Source organism: Gorilla gorilla, chromosome 12, assembly GCF_029281585.2.
Source record: "Gorilla gorilla gorilla isolate KB3781 chromosome 12, NHGRI_mGorGor1-v2.1_pri, whole genome shotgun sequence".
Taxonomy (NCBI): domain Eukaryota; kingdom Metazoa; phylum Chordata; class Mammalia; order Primates; family Hominidae; genus Gorilla; species Gorilla gorilla.
The window spans coordinates 32231277-32254381 of NC_073236.2; the positions used below are offsets into that span (position 1 = coordinate 32231277).

Genomic DNA, 23105 nt, shown 5'->3' on the forward strand with positions numbered 1-23105 from the left:
GTTCCCAATGCAGACAGCTACCAGAGGACTTGCATTAAGAATACAGATAAAGAACTTCCGCAAAGCAACTTAAAACACTGAATTTTTTTAAATGGATAAAAGATTCAGTCACTTTTAAAGAGAATATAACCAATATCCAATAAATACTTGAAAAAGTGATCAACATTAGTAACACTCAGAAAAATGAGAATTTATTTTATTTATTTATATTTCAAATTTTGGAGGGAACAGGTGGTGTTTGGTTACATGGATAAGTACCTTAGTGGTAATTTCTGAGGTTCTGGTGCACCCATCACACGAGCAGTGTACACTGTACCCAATGTGTAGTCTTTTATCCCTTATCTCCTTCCCACCCTTTCCCCCTGAGTCCTCAGAGTCCATTATATCATTCTTATGTCTTTGCATCCTCATCGCTTAGCTCCCACTTATAAGTGAGAACATACAATGTTTGGTTTTCCATTCCTGAGTTACTTCGCTTAGAGTAATGGTCCCCAACTCCATCCAGGTTGCTGTGAATGCCATTATTTCATTCCTTTTATTCCATGGTATATATATATATACCACAGAAAAATGAAAATTTAAACCAGTATGAAGAGACCACTGCACATAAGCCAGATGGTTAAAATATAACAGACTAAAAGTACAAAGTGTTGACAAACTGGAACTCATGCCTAGCTGACAGAGGTGCTGTAAACTGGTAAAGTCAAAACCATTTGACATTATCTTCTAAAGCTAAACATCTGTCTGCTCTATGACTCAGGAATTCTACTCCTAGGTATATGTACCCAAGAGAAATGCATATGCTTACTAGGAATGTTCATAGCACTTATATTCATGAGAGCCCCCAAACTGGAAACAATTCAATTATCTATCAACAGTAGAATGAATAAACAAACTGTAGTATATTCCTACAGTGGAATACCACACCATCAGTGAAAAAGAACAACTGATACATACAGAATGGTTGAATCATACAAAATGTGGGGTGAGGAAGGCAGATACAAAGGAGTATATACTACAGGATCTTATTTAAATAATGTTCAAACAGATAAAACTAGTAGGGGAGATAGAAACCAAACCAGTGATCACCCACGGGGATGGGGAGGTGAGGCATTGGGACGATGAGGTGGGGTGGCGTGGGGTGGATTAACTGGGAAGGGAAGGGCATGGAGGAGCCTTCCAGCAGAATGAAAAGGGTCTGTATGGTTAGTTGTTACCTGGGTTTATAGACATGTAAAAATTCACCAAGCATATACTGAAGATCTATACATGTTACGAATGTTAACCCTCAATTAAAACTTTAAAAGGAATCCATGGACCCATGGTGATACCGTGAACCTGGAAAATCTGAGACAGGTCTCAGTTAATTTAGAAAGTTTATTTTGCCCTGGTTGAGGACACACCCATGACACAGCCTCAGGAAGTGTTGACGACATATGCCCAAGGTGATCAGGGCACAGCTTAGTTTTACACATTTTAGGAAGACATGAGACATCAATCAATCTATTAAGAAGTACATTGGTCCGGTCTGGAAAGGCGGGACAACTGGAAAAAAAGGCAGGAAGACTGCAAGTGGGGAGGGAGGTTCCAGGTCACAGACAGATGATACACAAATGGTTGCATTCTTTTGAGTTTCTGATTAGCCTTTCCAAAGAGGCAAATCAGATATGAATCTATCTCAGTGAGCAGAGGGGTAACTTTGAATAGAACGGGAGGCAGGTTTGCTCTAAGCAGTTTCCAACTTGAGTTTTCCTTAATGATTTTGGGGGCCCAAGATACTTTCCTTTCACGATATATTAAAAAAAAAATACCACCAGGTGGAAAGTGGAGATAGAAAGCTCCTCTTTTCATAAGAATGCCTGCATTAAATGTGGGAGGAATAACAGAATTATAAAAACACCATTTTGTACGCACTAATGTAATAATTGATTCAGGCAAGTATCATCAATGGAAAGCAAAAACACTAAGTGAAAAGTTGTTAGGAGCCAAGATATTCATAGATTATTTTATTAAGTACAAAGGGAGAAGTTATTAATTACAACTAGAGAATTTGGACAACATGTGAACAAAGTAATCAAATTTAGCATTAGGAACAGGACAAATTGGCATCTTGAGTCTCTTGATGTGATGCAAAAAAAATTTTTTTAAAAACAGGGTCTCACTCTGTTCCCAGGCTGGAAGGCAGTGGCATGATCCTAGCTCACTATAACCTTGAACTCCCAGGCTCAAGCAATCCTCTTGCCTCAGCCTCCTGAATAGCTGAAATTACAGAGGACAGCCACCAAGCCCAGCCCTCCTGTCATTTAATGAAAATCACACATATATGTAGATTTCTTGTCAAAATTGCTTAATCTGGATCTAATCATGAGGAAATAGACAGAAAACGCAGATGGTAGAACATTCTACAAAACAACTGGTCTGGACTTCTCAGAATATTAATGTCATGAAAGACGAAACGAGGTGGAAAGACCATTCCAGACTGAAGGAAACTAAAGAGGCAGGAGAAATAAATGCAGTGTGTCCCAACTGATTGGAAATTGGACAGGGAGCTGTACATGACATTTGGGGATAACTGTGGATAAATTTAAACTAACTGTGTGTTAGACAGTAATCTTGCAACAGAGTTAGATTGTTTGGGTTGAATAACAGCATTGTGATTATGTTGGAGAATGTACTTGCTCATAGAAGACACATGCTATAATCCCAGCACTTTGGCAGGATGGCTTGAGCCTAGGAGTCTGAGATCAGCCTGTGTACCATAGCGAGACCCTGTCTCTACAAAGAAAAAAAAAAAATTACTTGGATGTGGTGGTGTGTGCCTGTAATCCCAGATACTCGGGAAGCTGAGGCAGGAGAATTGCTTGAGCCCAGGAGTTCAAGGTTACACTGAGCTATGACCATGCTGCTGCACTTCAGCCTGGGCAACAGAGCAGAGACCCTGTCTCTGAAAATGAAATATCTGGGCGCAGTGGCTCAGGCCTGTAATCCCAGCACTTTGGGAGGCTGAAGCAGGTGATCACTTGAGCCCAGAGTTTGAGACCAGCCTGGGCAACATGGCAAAACCCTGTCTCTACAAAAAAAAAAAAAAATTAGCTGGGCATGGTGGTGTGCACTTATAGTCCCAGCTACCTGGGAGGCTGAGGTGGGAGAATCACCTGAGCCCAGAAGGTTGAGGCTGCAGTGAGCCATGATTGCGCCACTGCATTCCAGCCTGGGAGACAGAGTGAAACTCTGCCTCAAAAAATAAAATAAAATAAAAAAATACACATGCTGATACATATTCTTGTAAGATACAGGACATGAGTAGTAAAATGCCATGATGTCGGCAATCCTGTCGCAAATAGTTCAGTAAAAGGAAAACATGCATAGACACAGATAAAGCAGATGTGCTAGAAAGAAAAAAACAAGGAGAAGGAAAGAAGGAAGGAAGGAAGGGAGGGAGGAAGGAAGGGAGGGAGGGAGGGAGGGAGGGAGGGAGGGAGGGGGGAGGGGAGGGGAGGGAGGAGAGAGGAGCCTCAGGTCCCTCCTTTCTAGGGCCATATCAATAAATTGTGGTAGCGATTATTTCATTGTCTTGAAAAATAATTCATTTAATAAAATACTTCATTTATAAGGACAAAAGAAACCAGAAATTTCCTGCCTTGCATGCTACTCTTAACTCCCTGGGACTTTGGGACTCAAGAGCCACTTAAGCCAGGAGACCAGAACCTGGGCATGAGCAGGGCAGTGATTTGGATCCAGGACACCACAGTGGATTGAGACCCTTAGTGAAACAGGTGGTAGAAAATGCATCTAACCACTAAAAATGGGGGCCCACAGGGACACGTGGGCCTAAGCAACCCCACACTTGGTGATGAGATTTAGGAATGGGGTGATCTTCCCTTAGTGAGTCAATAACCACAGACCTGTCCCAAGGAGAGTTTGGCATTTGAGGTAATGTTTCCTGCTTAGTCCAGGAAATCTCAATTCAAGAAATAAATTTATTTAATTCTTCTTCAGAGAAACACCCCACAACACAGGCCTTCCAGAATCCCTACATACTAAGGCCAGTAAAACGTAAGCTCACAATTCATGATTATAAAACCATAAGAAGCTAAGTCGAACCAAAGTAGGACACTGTCTTTAAAGAGATGAGAGAAAAATAACAGCAGCCTAGAACTTAACATCCAGTGAAAATACATTTCAGGAACTGAGGCAAAAATGTCAAACAGAAACAGAAATGTCATCAGTCAACAGAAACTGACAATTTATCAGCTACCGATCCTCACCAGACTAACTTCTATTCAACATAGTACTAGAGGTCCTAGTAAGAGTAATTAAGCAATAAATTGGAAAGGAAGAAATAAAATTATCTGCAGATGACCTGATCTTAAATGTAGCCCTAGATTTCCAAGGATGTCATGAACAGCCTGGGGCAGAGACTTGTTACAGGGACCCCTATAACAAGTAAAGAGACCCCACTGTAAAGAGACCCCACTAAGGCAATGCCCAGTGGAACTGTGGGATCAGAGCCACTGCATAAAGTCCCCCACTAGGCCTAGAAGAGCTGTGGGGGCAGGGCCATTCCCATGACCCCATAACTGTAGAGCTACCAGTGTGCAACACCAGCCTGGGAGAGCTGCAGGCACAAGATTTCAACCCATGAGAGCTTCTGTGTGAACCGAGCCCAGGAAAGGCACAGAGTGGACTTGCTTAGGATCTCCTCTCTTTTTTTCTGTGTCTCCTTTTTGCATTGCAAATGTCTATCCTATGACTGTCTCGCCATTGTATTTCAGAAGCACATAACTTGTTTAATTTCACAGGCTCAGAGCTGGAAATTTGCCTTAGGATGAATAGTGATTTGAGTCTCACCCATATCTGATTTTAGGTGAGACTCTGGGCTTTGGAATCTGAAGTTGATTATGAAATCAGTTAAGACTTTTGGGGATATTGGGATGGAATGAATGTATTTTGTATGTGAAAAGGACTAAAGTTTTGGGGAGCCGGGGTGGAATGCTATGGTTTGAATGTTTACCCCCTCCAAAACTCATGTTGAAATTTAATTGCCAGTGTTAAGAGTTTAAAGAGGCAGGACCTTTTAAGAGGTGATTAAGCCATGAGGGCTTCACCCTTGTGGGTGCAACTGGTGCCATTACAAAAGCATGAGTTCAGTCTCCTCTTGCTATCTCTCTTACCCTTCCATGTTCCATCATGGGATGATGCTGCAAGGAGGGCCTCATCAGATGCTAGCCCCTTGATCTCGAACTTCCCTGCCTCCAGAACTGTGAGGCAATAAATTTTCCACCCTTATAAATTACCATCTGTGGTATTCTGTTATGGCAGCACAAAACAAACTAAGACAATGGTTAAGAGGGTAAATTTTATGTTATGTGTTTTTTACCACAATAAAAAAGTACTATCACATTTGAGATTTTTTTAAAAAAGGAAAGAATGTTTTTAAAATAAATGAAGCACTAATATATTCTATAACATAAACCTTATGAAAACATTATGGTAAGTGAAAGAAGCCAATCACAAAGACCATGTCTTAGCCCCTTTTGTGCTGCTATGACAGAATGCTATAATGGGTAATTTATAGCGAATAGAAATTTATTTCCTCACCGTTCTGGAGCCTAGGAAGTCCAAAATCAAGGAGCTAGTATCTGTTGAGGGCCTTCTTGCTGCATCATTCCATGGCCAAAGGGCAAAGAGAGGGCAATAGAGGAGCAAGAGGGAGCCAAACTTGTTCTTTTGTAAGGAACCCACTCCTGTGATAACAGACCCACTCTCACGAGACTAGTATTAATCCATTCATGAGGGTGGTGCCCCCATAATCCATTGACCTCCCATTAGGCCCTACCTCCCAGAACCACCTCACTGGGGATCAAGCTGCCAACACATGAACTTTAGGGGACACATTCTGATATGGTTTGGGTCTGTGGCCCTGCCCAAATCTCATGTCAAATTGTAATCCTCAATGTTGGAGGTGGGACCTGATTGGAGGCGATTGGATCATGGGGGCAGATTTCCCCCTTTGGTGCTATTCTTGTGATAAGAGTTCTCATGAGATCTGGTTGTTTTAGTGTGTGGCACCTTTCCCCCTCTCCTGCTCTGGCCATGTAAGATGAGCCTGTTTCCCCTTTGCCTTCCCCCATGATTGTAAGCTCCCTGAGGCCTCCCCAGCCACGCCTCCTGTAAAGCTTGTGGAACCGTGAGCCAATTAAACCTCTTTTCCTTATAACTTACTTAGTTTCCGGTTATTTATAGCACGTGAAAACGGGCTAATACACCTTCAAACCACACCAGATCATATACTGTATGATGACTGTATGATTCCATTTATATGAAATGTCCAGAACAGGCAAATCTACAAACATAGACAGTGTATTCATGGTTGCCTAGTGCTGGGGAGAATAGAGGAGTTAGGAGTTAACTTAGTCTGTTCCAGCTGCCATAACAAATGCACCACAGACTGAGTAGCTTATAAACAACAATAAATGATTTCTTACAGTTCTGGAGGCTGGGAAGTCCAAGGCACCAGCATAATGAAATGTGAGTGAGAACCCACTTTCTAGCTCACAGATGACTGTCTTTTCATTGTTTCCTCACAAGGGAGAAGGGGTGAGTGATCTGTTTAGGGCCACTTTCATAGGAGCACTGAGCTCATTCATGAGGGCTATGCCCTCTTGACCTAATCACTTCCCAAAGGCCCCATCTCCTAATACCATCACCTTAGGGGTTAGGATTGCAACTTATGAATTTTGAGGGTACACAAACATACAGACCATAGCAGAGGTTATAGCTAAAAGTTTTATTTTAGAGGTGATAATGTTCTAAGATTTATTGTGGTGATGGTCATGCAACTCTGTGAATACACAAAGAACACTGAATTGCACATTTTAAATGGATGAATTTTATGGTATATAAATTATATCTCAATAAATCTGTGGTGGAGCAGAGTGGCTCATGCTTGTATTTCCAGCACTTTGGGAGGCCAAGGTGGGCAGATTGCTTGAGCTCATGATTTCAAGACCAGCCTGGCCAACATGGTGAAACCCCATTTCTACAAAAGATGCAAAAAATTTAGCTGGGTGTGGTGGTGCATGCCTGTAATCCCAGCTACTCGAGAGACTGATGTGGAAGGACTGCTTGAGCCCAGGAGGTTGAGGTTGCAAAGAGCCAAAATCGCACCACCACTGTACTCCAGCCTGGGTGAGAGAGTGAGACCTTGTTTCAAACCTCCTCCCCCACAAAAAAACCCCAATATTATCTGTTATAAAGTATTCTTATGTTTAAAGAAAGTTGCTACATAATGGGAAAACATTCAAATCACCAGAGATTTGACAATTCTTAGCCTGTATTCGGATAACAACTGAGTGTCAAAATATATAAAGTAAAACTTGACATAATATATAGACAAATATATGACAGTGGAAACATATAAATTAGAAAAAGAATAAATTTGAAGGGCTTACATTACCTGATTTTGAGATTTACTACAAAGCTACAGTAATCAAGACAATGTGTGGCTTTGGCAAAGGGATGGACACACAGATCAATGGAATAGAACAGAAAACTGAGAAACAGACCCGCTTAACTATGATCAATCAATTGTTGACAAAAGGGCAAAGGCAATTCAATGGAACACTATGTTTTCCACAAATGATGCTGAAACATCTGGATAACCACATGTAAAAACAATGAGCCTGGGCCTTTATTTAACACCTTATATAGAAATTACCTAAAATGGATGTAAGTGAAAAACATTATCATTAAGCTAGTAGAAGAAAAATTTCCTAAACATTAGTTAGGGATGGGGTTCTTAAATATGACACCAAAGTATGGTCCATAGAGGGAAAAACTGGACTTCATTAACATTTAAAACCTTTGCTTTATAAAAGACACCGAAATAAAAATTGAATAAAAGAGAATAAAAAGACAAGCCACAAACTACAAAACTAAACTAGGAAAACAAACAATAGAATTCTTTTAAAATGGCAAAAGATTTGAACACTTCATCAAAGATACATAGATGGACAATAAGCACACGAAAAGATGCTCAACATCATTAGTCATTAAGGAAATGCAAATTGAAGCCACATTGAGATACCACTACACATCTACTAGAATGGATAAAATAAAAACAATGAGAATACCCGGTGTTGGCAAATTATGGAGCAACCACATCTTCATACGTTGCTGGTGGGAAAACAAAATTAATCAATCATTCTGGAAAAGGTTGGCCCTGTGTTACAAAGGTAAACATACACTCACCATATGACCTAACCATTTCACTGCAATATTTACCCTACAGAGATGAAGATTTATGTTCATACAAAAACCTAATGTTTCTAATAGTTTTATTCATAATCACTAAAAATTATAAACAACCTAAATGTGCTTCAGTGGGTTAATGGCTAAGAATATTGTGGTACCTAACATGGAAAACTACTCAGCAATAAAAATGAATAAATGACACAACACTGATGAAAATCAAAGCCTTTATACTCAATGCGGGGTGGGGAGCCACTCTTAAAAAAAAGCAGCACAGGTGGAATTTGTTGGTGCAGTGGAATTGTTCTGTACCCTTTGTGGTGATGGTGACACAAGTCTACATAGGTCATTTTAAGACAGAACTGTGGAAGGAAGAAAGGAAGAAGGGAGGAAGAAAGAGAAAGGGGTGAAAGGAGAAGGAGGAAGATAGGGAGGAGGAGGAGAGAGGGAGGGAGAGGAGAAGAAGGAACTATTATAACCACACACACAATTATGGTGGTAGTTACAAGGGTAATATCTTCGTCAAACATAGCAAACACCTTTAAGTGGGTGAATTTTATTGTGCACTTTGATAAAAGCTGATTTTTGCAAAAGTTCAAAAAGTCAGTTATTTTAAAAGACTAGTAAAGTTGACACATCTCTAGAAACATTACCAAGAGAGGATACAAATAAGCAATATCAGGAAAGAAAAAAGGGACTAAGTTCAAATAGAACAAGTACTTGAAAATAAAAATATTTTAAACAACTCGATGACCAAAAAGGATACATTTTTAGAAAAACCTACAACTTTCTAGAAGAAACAGTAAATCTAAATAGCCCCTAAAACCAACCATACCACACACTACAAACACAATAATCCCAGTTTAACAGATGAATGCAACTAAAATTCAAGGGACACAAACTCCCCCAGAGATGGAGAAAAAAATCACGAAATTGCATCCCAGAAGTGCGAGGATTCTTTAACATCAGAAAATCAATGTACTTTACCACATTAATAGATTAAAAGGAACCATATGATTATCTCAAAAGATGCAGATTTTAACAGGATCCCAGAAAACTTACTTAAAAAGATAAAAAGCCTCATTCCATTATATTCACAGTTGTTTTTATTGGGCTACACCACTGTGAAGCATACATGATGGATATGTCTTCTAAATGACTATATGAATAATACCTAATAGTTACGTAGCACCTGATAGCTTACAAACCACATTTGCATCCATTTTCGACCTAACTCTTGCAATCATTCTCAAGTAGGCATTAAATTTTAAAACATATATCTATGAGGAAATAGATTTCAAAGGATGAAGGTGACTTGTCCCAAATCTCAGTTATTTTCATTCTTTATTTTGTTGATTCTCTATGATATCATATGTCATATGGCAAATTAAAGTGAACAGATAGCCACATGTACATAATATATAATTGTAAAAAAATCCAAAATTCTGAGTCCAGTTCTCCAGTGCTTCTCATATGTTTTTCAAACAAAAATACAAATAAAAAAAATGTAACCCTACAGTTTATATTCTTAGTCATAGCTATTCTTCTCCAGTTTATAACCTACAATTAAATACTGGTGTTTCCTCAATTTATAAACTATTGTTCCTTCAAAGCTAGATGAAGCAGGCTGATAGTTTCTACCTATCAAATTGGCAGCTTATCTTCAGGACAAATGACCTGTATATACCACAAACCCTTAGGTTATATACCACAAACCCTATATATACCACAACTTGATGTGTGATTTCAGTGTCAAGCACAAGGATGTCACGGGAAAGGTGGAGCACTACTTTCTCCTATCGCTCTCACTAACTACAACTAAAAATCCGGGATATTATACACAAAGCAAACATAAGAAAGTTCTAAAAGGTGGAGAGAGAATGGACTGGCCAGGGACCTCAGAACCTGAGGAAGAACACAGCAGTGACTTTCTTGGGCTTTCTTATGGCCTCGTCTATTCCAGGTCAGGTTCTAGAGAAGCTGGCAACCCGGAAACACCAACAGGCACAGACCAAAAAAAAAAAAAAAAAGCCCCAAGAAAAATCTGCTTTTTCTAGCCAAAGGACTGGGAAGGGAGCAGCCTAGCAAGACAGAAAATGTTTAGAAAACCACAATCCTACTTCAAAGACCACAGAAGAAAGCTATGGTCCTATCCCCGCCAACAAACGCCTATACTTCCACCCTCACCAGGCTGTAACAAGGCTCCTCAGTCCTCCACCTTTACCCTGGGGTGGTATCAGAGAAGACCAACTGAGCAGACAGATTTCTAAAACCCACCCCTCCCCACACATTGCCCTGGCAGCGTCCCCCCTACCCAGAGCCATCTCTCTTCTTCCTTACTGGTGTGGTTTCAGTGGAAGCCAAGTTGGGGGTCAGGACTTACACCAATTCCCAATAGTAATGATGTTACCCTCAACCCCACACCATGCTGTCAATCGAGGCCATGTAAGTAGCAATAACAAGGCATTCCTGATCTTCCCCAGCCAGTGTGGTGTCAGCAGAGGCCTAGTGGGGAGCTGTAAATCCCACCCTTGCCCAGCAGTATTAAGGACCCCTGCCCCAGGAGTCATTAGAGGTCAATGGTGAACCTGGACTTGCAACACCAACTTAAAGTAATGAGGCAGCACCCCCTGCAACACTTTCTCCACCACAGTGGTATCAGAGGAGGCCTATCAATGCAGAAGACTTAAATAGGATACCAAATCTCATACCAAAATACTCAAAATGTCCAGACTTCAACTGAAAATCACTCATCACACCAAGAACCAAGAAAATCTCAACTTAAATGAGAAGATAACCCAAAGATGTCAACACTGAGATGACACAGATGTTAGGATAACCTGCAAGGATTTTAAAGCAGCCATCACAAAAATGCCTCAATGAGTAATTACAAACATGCTCAATACAAACAAAATAAGCAAAGAAAGGCTCTCAGCAAGGAAACAGAACAAAGAATCAAATGGAACTGAAAAATACAATAACTGAAATAAAACTCAAGGATGGTCTCAACAGCAGAATCAAAAGGACAGAGGGAAGATCTAGTGAACTTGAAGATATAAAAACAGAAAATACTTGGCCAGGGCGGTGGCTCATGCCTGTAATCCCAGCACTTTGGGAGGCCGAAGCGGGCGGATCATGAGGTCAGGAGATCGAGACCACCCTGGCTAACATGATGAAACCGCGTCTCTACTAAAAATACAAAAAAAAAATTAGCCGGGCATGGTAGCGGGCGCCTGTAGGCCCAGCTACGTGGGAGGCTGAGGCAGGAGAATGGCGTGAACCTGGGAGGCGGAGCTTGCAGTTAGCCGAGATCGCGCCACTGCACTCCAGCCTGGACGAGAGCGAGACTCCCTCTCAAACAAACAAACAAAAAAAAGAAAATGCTCAATCTGAAGAGAGAAAACTGTTATGAACTATGTCCCCACGACCCCAATTCATTATGTTGACACCCTAACCCTCAATGTGACTATATTTGGAGATAGGTTCTGAAGAAGTAATTAAGGTTAAAAGAGACCTTAAAGGTGGGGTCCCAATCCAATTTCTCTCCACACCTATGCACTGAGAAAAGGTCATGTGAGAACACAGTGAGAGCGCAACCATCTACAAGCCAGGAACTGAACGCTGTTGGACCCTGATTTTAGACTTACAGCCTCCAGGACTGTGAGAAATAAATTTGTTGTTTGAGCTGCCCAGTCTACGGATTTTTGTTATGGCAGACCAAGCAGATTGAGATTTTGGTACCCAGAAGGGGGATGCTGCTTTAACAAATACCTCAAAATGTGAAGGCAGCTTTGGAACTGGGTGATGGGTAGAGGCTAAAAGAGTTTTGAGGTACATGCTAGAGATATGGATATTAAAGGCCACTCTGGCAAGGTCTCAGATGGCAATGAGGTACATGTTATTAGAACTGGAAAAAAAAAAAAGGTGGTTCTTCTTATAAAGTGGCAAAGAACTTCTCTGAACTGTTCTAGTGTTTTCTGAAAGGCAGAACTTGAGAGTGATGAAACTGTTTATTTAGGAGATTTCTAAGCAAAGCACTGAAGGTGCAGCTTGGGTCCCCTTAGTGCTTGTAGTAAAATGTGAGAGGAGAGACATTAAGTGAAAAAGGAACTTAAGAAACAAGGAAGCACAATTAAAGAGATTTGAAAATTCTATCCATATCACAAAAATATGAGAAAATTTGCTACAAAGAAAACACTAAGAGTGTGGCTTAATAACCATTTGATAAATAGATCAGATGGGTTTAGCAGCCCCAGGAGAAGCCAGGAATATAAATGGGATTACAACAGCAGAAACACAGCCACCTGGCACTAAAGGGGACAGAAAAACAACAAAATAAAATGAAGGCAGGCTTTAGGACTTCTTAGATCCTATAGAACCAGACTAGAGAGCCATTTGTCTATGAATATGTGTTATCCTTCAAGAAAAGAGAATGACCCTGAAAGCAATTCAGAGACCATTGGGGATGCCTCCTGTTTCAAAGGGTGGAACCACCACCCTGGTCTCAACAGAACAGAAAGCCTCCAACGGAAGACTTAGGGGCAGAATTGTCCTGCAGAGGCTTAGGAGAGGGGCTACCTGGCAGTACCACAGAGATAGGACCACTACCCCAGTGGATCTGGAAGGCAGAGCATTGAGCAAAAGAGGGTTATTCTCACAAGATCTGACGAAACGAAGGCCTAATGGAATTTGCCTTGCTAAGTTTTAGACTTGCTCAGGATGCATCCCTCCTCCTACTTTCCTATTTCTCCCCCTGTGGAATGGGAATGCCTACATTATGTCCAGATCACAAATGTATTTTGGAAGCACATAACTTGTTTGGTTTCACAGGTTCACAGCTGCAGAGTAATTTTGCCTCAGGATGAATTGTATCTTGAGTCTTAGCCATATCTGATTTAGGTGATATTTACCTGAAGGTCTGGACTTTAGAGCTAATGCTAGAATGAGTTAGGGCTTTGGGGGCTGTTGGAATGGAATAAACGTATTCTGCACAGAAGGACATAAATTCGGTGGGGGGCTGGGGTGGAATGTTATGGACTAAACGTATCCCCTCTTCCCCAAAATTTTGTTGAAGTCCTAATCCCCAATGTGAATTCATTTGGAGACAGGGTTTTCAGGGGGGTAATTAGGGTTAAATGAGGTAATAAGGGCAGAGTCCTAATCTGCTAGAACTGGTGGACTGATAAGAAGAGGGAGCTATTTCTCTCTCCCTTTCCCAACTGGCCCCCCATCTGCATGCACTACAGACATGAGAAGACACAGTGAGAAGGCAGCTATCTGTAAACCAGGAGGAAAGCCCTCACTGGAAGCAGAGTCAGCAGGCACCTTGATCTTGGACGTCCCAGCCTCCAGAACTGTTAGAAATACATATTTTTTTGAGCCACTCAGTCAGTCTATGCTATCTTGTTATGGCAGATTGAGCAGATTCAGACAAAAATCGTCAAGAAGAAATGAACAGAGCCTCAGGAACTTGTGAGACTACAACCAAAGAGCTAACATTTCTTTCATTAGAGTCCCAGAAGAAAAGGAGTAGAAGGTGGGGGCTAAAATGTATTTAAAGAGATGAGGGCTGAAAATCTCCCAAATTTGACAAAAGACATAAACCTACAGATTGAAGAAGCTAAGCAAACCCCAAACAGGGTAAACTAAAAGAAATTCACACCAAGATACATCATAGTACAACTTTCTAAAATTAAAAACACTGCACTCAAAATAATATGTCCAATAATCTTCAAAGTTTCAATGAAAAAAATATAAAAAGATGCCACCTGCCTCTACCCAAGAGTAAAATGTAAAAGGTATTTCAAAGTCTTTTCAAGTTTTTCATAATCTAATACGCAGTGTCAGTGCAAATCTACAACTAAACTTTACTATAAGCTATAAAAAAATCTAAGGTACAAACTAGATACAACTGAGGTAAATCTTTATAAATAAGCACATTCTCAGGTAACTCAGATAACTTAAAACAGTTTGAACACATCAAAGGTCTCTCCTGTACTCAATTTTCTAAGCTGTTGTTCTTGACCCTTGGAATTAACATGATTTAGTAGGCAATGTTTCAATAAGCAAGGTCTAAAAGACAAAAAGTCCAAAAGCAAACACCCTGCATTACCCTGCAGCCAACATTCCTTAGTTGCAGGGTAAGGCTACCCTCACAGAAACTTTTCAACTGACCAACTAGCAAGTCTATATTTCTCATGGTTGTGAATATTCAGTTGAGTAGTTCTCATAATCAACATTTCTTGGGTTCATTCCCCTAGCTCTTTTTTTCTATCCTTTCCCTCTACTTCCTTTGGCTCCTTAAACTTAAGAATGAAGGACAACTTCCCTTCCACCACCACTCCTGACTCTGGACAAACTCATTGTGAATTCTCAATCTCTTTTTTCTACCCATGCAACTTCCCTAAAAGGATAACTTATCTCTTTAAAACTTATATTCTTAGTATTATGAAAATACCTGGCACAGTCAAGATGTCCCGTTTCCACCATGGCACACCCCATTTCTCTCCCAAGGATATGGCAATTTACATACACGTTAGGGTGTTACAAATAATTTTCCTCTTTCCTGAGGGAATGTCAGTGTCCTCTGCAAGAACACTTTTAAAAATGTAAAACTATACTTTTACAGTCAAATCATGCTACCTCCCACATCAGCAACAACTTGTCAGTAACTTTTTTGCAACACAGTCTTAAATTTCTTTGTAGACCCCCACAGCAACTATGGTAAATGCTCAATAACTATGCTCTGAATGTACCACATTTACATAGTCTTTATCCAGTATGAATTCTCTTGTGTTGGCCAAAGGTTAAATGCTCACTAAGAGCTTGGACATATTTCTTGGTTTTCACTCCAGCATGAGTTTTCTGATGTTGAGAGAGGGATGAACTCTGGCTAAAGGCTTTTCCACATTCCTTACACTTGTAGGGCTTTTCTCCAGTGTGAGTTTTCTGATGCTTTGTAAGAGATGAGCTCTGGCTGAATGCTTTTCCACAATCTTTACATTTGTAAGGTTTCTCTCCAGTGTGTGTTCTCTGATGACGAATAAGGGCTGAGCGGTCACTGAAGGCTTTGGCACAATCATTGCATTTATAGGGTTTCTCCCCAGTGTGAGTCCTCTGGTGCTGAGTCAGGGCTGAGCAGTAGCCAAAGGCTTTCCCACATTCGTTACACTCATAAGGCCGCTCCCCAGTATGAGTTCTCTGGTGCTGGATAAGACCTGACCGATCACTAAAGGCTTTGCCACATTCGTTACACTTATAAGGTTTCTCTCCAGTGTGAATGACCTGATGCTGGGTAAGGAATGTGCTTTGGCTGAAGGCCTTCCCACATTCATTACACTCATAAGGTTTCTCTCCAGTATGAATTCGCTGATGTTGAGTGAGGTATGAACTCTGATTAAAGGCCTTCCCGCATTCATTGCATTCATAGGGTTTTTCTCCAGTATGAATTATATGATGCCGAATAAGGGCTGAGCGGTGACTGAAGGCCTTCCCACACTCATGACATTCATACGGTTTCTCCCCAGTATGAATTCTCTGGTGCAGAGTAAGGTGTATGCTCTGGCTAAAGGTTTTACCACATTCATTACATTCATAGGGTTTTTCTCCGGTGTGAATTCTCTGATGCAAGACAAAAGCTGAGTAGTAACTGAAGGCTTTCTCGCATTCATTGCATTTCCAAGGTTTCTTTCCTGCACAAATTCTCTCATGCCTAATTATATCTGAATTTTGTTTTAAGTTATTTTTAAATGAATCACAATGATGTAGTCTCTCTCCTTGCTGCTGAACAAGTAAGGACCTCTGAGTGCAATTTCTTCTAAATTCATCAGATTGGTAGCTTCTCTCCCTAGAAGATTTCTCAGTGACAGCCTCTTGTATTAAATGTTTCTCATGGTTTTCCTGCTGACTCTCTAAAGAATCCTCACATTCACTAGAACTTTCCTTTGAAAATCTTACAATTAACACCCCAGGAGCCGATTCTTCTTCAGAAATATCCTTCTCTGGAGTTAGCTCCTTGCTTTCTGGTATTGTTTCCCAGTCTGAAATAAGCAAAAATACACATGTGTATCATTTCCTACACTGAGAGAAAAATAACTGTTGTGGTAGGAAATTAATGAGACATGTTTGTTTCATTCTTTGTTAGGAATATTTACAGGGAACACATGAACTTGAAAGCTCTCAAAAATAGTCTTGCAATCTTGAGAGAACACAACAAAAAAAGATGACTGGACAAAGAAGTACGACTGCATAAAAGGAGTGTGTGTGCAGGTACTCAACATTCCTCTATGCAGCAGGATAGGAAATAACAAAAAATAACAGAATGAGACTAAGAAGAGGTGATATGGAGAAATAGCAGATTTTTTTTAAAAAGGATCTAGAGGAGATAGATCCTTTAGAGGAGATAGGATCAGAGAAAGATGGTCTTCCAAAGACTCACTGTACCCATCTGACCAGAGCCTTATCATTTCATGCCTCAAGAATGACCATCTTTAGCTAATCTCCTTGCCACCAATCTTTTCCTACTCCAATATGTCCCAACCACTGCTAAAAGACTAATTGCTCAAAACCATCTCCCTTTCACAAAAATCTGTTGGTTCTACTGTCTCAAGATAAGACACAAATTCTAGAAGCTAGCATTCAACATGGTCCAGGTCTACAAACTCAAATGACCACAAAGCTTATTAATTGGAAAGCAACTAATCACCTCTGATTGCTTACCATCACCCTAGACCCAGCAAACTGGAAAGAGTAAAACAGAACCAAGAAGAAAGAAAAAAGAGAGAAAGGAAAGAAAGAGAAAAACAGCAGTGTGTTGGGAGGGGAAGGTCAAAACTCCATGTGTTCAGATGAGTCCCCAACCTCTCAAGATATCTACCCCAAGTTCCTGGGCTTCCTAGTAAGAATTTGAGGGGGAAAAGCTTCATTGCTAAAAATGTTTAAATACTCCCAAGCTTAAATGGTCTTTAACACCCATTCCAATCATGTCTCTACATGAAATAAATTAATACAATACAGTGTTCTCAACTAGATATATTCAGGGAAGTGCCTGGGATTTTAAAGGACAAATAGGTAGAATAGGTTAAAAGCAAATGGACATCCAGCTAAGGGGAGTGGAAAAAATTAAAGCCCCAAATGTTCATGAACACACAGTTAGTGGAGGATAGTTAGGGACTTGCCTATCTGATGTTAAGAGTTCAAGTTGAAGAACAGAGAAGGCAAAAAAGTTAGGCAGACTAACAACGGCTTTGAAAGCAGGTAGAGGAATACAGAACTGGCAGAGTAAGCAACTCAATGGGGAAGCTAGCAGTATTATGCTGCCTCAATTTTACAAGAGTAAGAGTAAAAGAAAGTATAATTAGCCAACAGTCTTTTGCAGTAATCCAGTTTGACAGAAGTAACAGGGTCAAATCCATAACATCTTTCAAAAAAGTTACTAGGACTTAATAGCTATCTTTGCTTAGCATATAGCCAGGTACTGTTTAAAACATTTCTCTTGGATTATTTCCTTTGATCATCACCAAAACAGTATAAGCTCTGTGCTATCATTATCCCCATTTTAATTTAAGTCACAGAGAACACAAGTCATTTGTTAAAGGTCACAAAGCTAATGAGTAGCTAAGATCAGCTTTAAACCAAGGAAGCTTAGTTCCAAAGTCTGCAGTCTTAACCATCATGCTATGCTGCCTCTGCTTAGACAGAGAAGGTGGCAAGGGAAAACCCAGAGATGAATTTACAGTCATTGATCTGAGACTCAAAAAAATGGCATCCGGCAAACATAAAATAACACATGTAAAAAATCCTGCTTTAGAGCCTTGAACCCAAGCAAGTTATTAACAAACATTAAAATGTTGGTTTCATTTTACCTTATTTGGGAAAAAGAATTGGTTTGAAAGAGTAGAAAGTATTTACTTTCTAAAAAATCAAATTATAACTTTATAAACAGATAACCATCCACAGAGCTAGGATGTGGCATAGGGGTGAGACAGGGACTTCAACTTTTCCATGGGTCTAGCAAAATCTGGACAGGCTCCTCCTCCACAAGCATTTGCATTGACAATCTGGGTTTTACTTGCACTGTTTCCAGCACTCACGCTTTTGACTGGCTGCCTTTGAGACTTCTCTCTCCAGCTCTTCCTCATGCTCCAACTGAGAGATTACAACAGGTGTGGAAATTGGAAGCCCTATTCATAGGGAAAGAAAAAGGAGTCTGGTGAAGACCTCAGTGTTCATTCCCTGGTCTTTAGGAACATGGTAAGAGAGGGAGAGAGTGAGGTCAGTTCTCCATTTCTTCCTCAACAGTGTTCACGAGGTAGGAAGATTGATAGGGGTTTGAGTCCCTTATCAATTTTACCTCCCCCTATTTAAAGAATAAGCATCCATTCTCTTAAGAGTTGTTTTCATTAGCACTTTGTCTTCACATCCTTGGTCAAGGAGTTGAGAAGAAGGATGCTACAGGTCCATAAAATAAAGGTGTTTATGTCTAATTCCAGGAGTGTTAAAACTATATCCAGAAACAAAAGGCAGAAATTGCCTGTCTCAGGCCCTACTAGAATTAAGAATCATTGAATATAAGGACCTTGGAGCTCCTAGGAACTGAGGAGGCCAAGGTACCACACTGGGTAAATTCACAGGCATTGGGGGAGCCATCCTTACCCAGCAAGACCAGATTCCTAGGCTTCTCAGGCACATCTCCCTGAGGAGAGTTCAGCTGCCTCCACTGGGTGAGAGCCTCGGCCATATCCCTGATCATCAATTCCTGAAAAACCAAACACATTGGTGCTCACCAATGAGCCTCCTTCCAGAGGCCTCTGAAGAGGAATAAAACTGACAGCACAGGAGGAAGAAGACAGAAAGGATAAAAAAAGGACAGACAACATGGCCTTGGCCACCCTTTCCAGTACTAAGATTCTCTGGTGAATATGTAGTCCACAGACTCACTCTTTGCCTCCAGGCAGCAGAAATGCATATTACTTGCAAGTAGGAAGGAAAGCACCTTCAATGTAAAACTTGAACGTATGAACTTTTTAGTTTATGTATCAATAAATTACAGAACTACAGAATTTGCTACTACTTATACAGGAAAAAGGAGAGAAAAATGTAATTATGAATTAAGTATTTTCCTTATGGTATAGTTTTTAAAACATATGGGGTTCAAGAAATTGAAGTATTTTTTCTCTAGTTTTCCTAAGAATGAAATCAGTCCCATATATATTAAAAATTAAGATGTTTCCTACACATCACAGAATATAGACTTATTTGTAAAACAGTATCTGAAGCCCAAATGATTATGAAAGTTCCCAGAGTGTTCTTGTCATTTTTCACAACGACCCTGATCAATCTGCCCGCGTCCCCCAGTTGGTGGCATTCTTTCATCTGCTTGAAGCGTGTGTCCTATTCCCGTTAGCCCCTTTACACATCCTGCTTCCTATTCCTGAATATTCTGCCCTCCGCCCCATCCTTTCAGCAATGTGAATCCTTCTCTCCCTTCAGATCTCAGCTCAGGTGTTACTTCAAGGGAAGCCTTCCCTGACTCTCTAGTTAGAACACATGTTCCTTCCATTCCCTTGGGTTGTACACATAGAGGGGATCTTGTGGCTAACATAAGCTCCACAGGAGCAGAGGCCAGGTCTATTTTTGCTCACTGAAGCAGCCTAGTACTTGGCACAGAGCAGAAACTCTGTAAATATTTGTTGAATATTTGAATGAAAGAAAGGAAGGAAGGAACAAGAATTAATAGAAACAAGTTTAAATGGGGTGTTCTATAAACGTGTGCATGGGAACAGAAGTGGGGAGGAGAACAGAAGCCTATTAAACATTGAAAACACTGCAGGAGTATTTAGCCTAACCTTCATCTAGATGACAGGCACAAAGTTTAGTTTGTTTACTAAAATACTGAAATAAGGCAGTAGGGCAGGTAATGCTCTTTTGAATCTGTTAGTGCTGATAAGACAAATGTCTAATAATTTTTCAAATTCTATTTTTAAAATTTCTATGCAACTACAATTTAACTTAGAGTAAAATAAACCATCCCTTGGGTTAGCAAATGAATCAGTTTTACCGCTCTTTAAACTACCACTTGGGCCACAGCCCCTTGAATATATATACACACATATATATACACACATATATATATACACACACACATATATACATATATACACATATATACATATATACACATATATACATATATACACATATACATATATACATATATACATGTATACACATATATACACACATATATACACATATATACACACATATATACATATATACATATATATGAATCGAACGGTTAATTTTGTTTATATTCAGCTTTCTAATGCATATTTCAGTCTTTCAAAAATGACTGGTAAAACAAAGCACATAATGACATAAAGTTAAAAGAACTACCTACTCTGAAAATCCTCTGCCCAAAATACACTCTTTAACACTTCAAGTAAGAAATCCCACACTTTTAAGTTTATGGCCCCTTAAGGTCATATGCCTCAGGAGTGATCAGCACAAGTAACATAACGTGCACCATCTTCGTTCTGTACAAACAATGCTAACACTAACAGACTAACAGGCAGTTGCTTTCAGACTTCAGTTCCCTAAGAAAACCTCAGCAATCAACTCACAGGCAGGCCAATCAGACACTGTCAGCAGGTGCTACTGACTTTCTCTCCCCCATCTTTCTGAAAGCGATCTACCAATTCACAGATCAAAATCAATACTGGCATTTTCTCCCATGGTTTTATAAGGATCATCAGTACCTGTATGCTGTTAGGCCTGGTGTGACGGAAACAAAGAGTCCCAGCACCTGAACCAAGGGGTCTGCCAATCTCCCACTGTCTTGGCCAGATCTTACAGAAGCATCTTTACTAATCCTCTCTCTCCAATCAGCTACGGCATGTTTCATCTTGCTGGGCCTCTAAAAACCTTCATGAGGCCTTCATTTGCCTCTGGAATAAGACTGAGTGTAGACTGTCCTGGGGTCTGGGTACAACACAGCCGAGCTTCCCTCACCACAGTCTAGGTCAACCCACAGTACTCACACATCCACACATCCTCGGAAGACCTCCAACTCCCTCATCATTTGAAGACTTTTTTTTTTTTTTGGCCAAAGCTGTTCTGTCTTGTAATATTCCCTTATTCTACCCTCCAACTACCCACTCTCTCTTGTTTTTCAAAGTACAGATTTATCCCACACTTCTCCCAAACAGATGATAAAAAAAAACTCTTTCAGAGACTTTCATGACTTGTCTGGACCAATCATTTCTATGTTTAAAAAATACCTATTTCTTCGTGTTTAACTATTTTATTTATATATCTCTCACTGCCTTAGTAAACTCCACGATGCAGGAGCAAGTGGCTTTTACTTCTTTGCATCTCACCAAGGCCAATTACAGTACTCAATGTGTGTGCAGCAAACACTCAGTGGGCAGAGAGAAAGCAACGCTGGGAAGAAAGTTCTGCACAACTGAAGAGCACTTCCTTTGGGGTCATCAGTCATCAGTTTATCAGCATGAACCCAGTGGTCTAGGCATCAGGGCAGAGCAATTCCATAAGCACTGGAAGGAAAGATACCCTTGCTCTGAGAACAGAAGGAAAAGAAAGAAGAAATCTAAACTTACTTGGGACCCAGGGGTCAGCAGCACAGCAGTCACGTCATTTTCTTTTGGGTTTCCAGCATGGAGAAGGTCTGAGTCCTCAAAAAGTGATCCTAAAAGTGGAGACAGGAGCCATGATGATTACTCTGTCCTTGCAATAAACTAGCAGGAAGTGCCACACACCAGCTAGTTGTCATCTAAGAAGAGTCAACACTGGGAACCAAACGACAATCGCATAATATCTTTTAATCAAGACACCTTGACCATTGCTGTCTCAGGCTCCTCCTGTTCTCTGCCCTTAAACTCCAGTAGAACTCCTATGAGCATCTGGACATATAAATTAAACATATTTTTATATTGCATGTGCTAAGTAGTCAAAATAATACTCAAAGTCTTTGTATGTCCACGCCTCAGTGATTCATCTCTGTTGTATTCCAGGCTCACAGGATAAACGAAGACTAAATTCTTTTTGAACACGGACTTTTCAGATATTAATACAACACCGCCTGACTCAGAAAAGTGATGTGTCTTATGGAAAAACCACCACCACCACCAAAAACGAAACAGGATTGTAAACAAATTCCGTGACTTCTCAAATCCCTGCTTTCCCTACCTTCCAAAAGGGTCGGATAGTTCCTTCCTACTGCCTTATGGGGCTCCTCTGAGATCAAAAAAGAAGTCATTATCAAAAGCCAAATTGTCAGATGTGTTGATATTTTCCCTTGAGCAAGGGAGGCATCCAGCGCCCTACAGACCAGGAGGGCAATGGAAGTGGCGGGCTATCCCTCAAAACCCCAAGTGAGACCGGCTAGCAGGAAGGGGCTTGTGACGCTACTCCTTCCTGAGCCTGCGCCAGCCAGAGGTAGCCTTTCTCCCTTTCTCCCTCTGCAGCGGGCACCAAGGCCGCATCACTCCCAAATCCTCACCTCTGCCCCCAGGTTCCATGGAGACTCCTTCCTCCGGCCCGCGCTGGAGGCAACCGCGACAGCGGAAGGGGCCGGAGGTCCGCCGCTCGGGTCCCCCAAGAGGCCGGGAACGCACGCGTGGGCAGCCTGGCGCCCCCACCCGGGGGTCCTCCCGCCACCCTCCTCCCGGACACTCAGATTAAAAGGGGATGCGTTCAGCCCTCCTCTACCCTGGGTTCGACCTCCAGCCACACACTGAGGAAGCCGAGCCCGACGACAAAGGCATCTAACAGCCGGCGGGGACGCCTAGCGCCGGCCAACCTTGAGGCCGAACTACCACTCCCAGAATCCT

At 40.9% G+C, this 23105-nt stretch overlaps 2 protein-coding genes across 8 annotated transcripts in view; both read right to left on the reverse strand.

Moving 5' to 3' along the window:
• PROM2 (prominin 2) overlaps positions 1-21961 on the reverse strand; it is an 80266-nt gene extending 58305 nt beyond the window's left edge. For 6 of the 7 annotated variants that reach the window (XM_055378983.2, XM_055378985.2, XM_055378984.2 and 3 more), the window contains exon 1: positions 21873-21961. The gene's annotated coding sequence lies outside the window, so the exon portion shown is untranslated. The remainder of the gene's footprint in view (positions 1-21872) is intronic. The other variant, XM_004031401.5, reaches the window with a different exon arrangement.
• On the reverse strand, positions 2784-23105 carry ZNF892 (zinc finger protein 892). The gene is made up of 5 exons (XM_004031406.5): positions 22775-23105; positions 21873-21961; positions 18907-19009; positions 18345-18434; positions 2784-16292 (listed from the first exon to the last, which is right to left on the reverse strand). Exons 1-5 carry the CDS (start codon positions 22791-22793, stop codon positions 15025-15027), a joined length of 1569 nt encoding a protein of 522 aa, XP_004031454.2. The 5' UTR covers positions 22794-23105; the 3' UTR covers positions 2784-15024.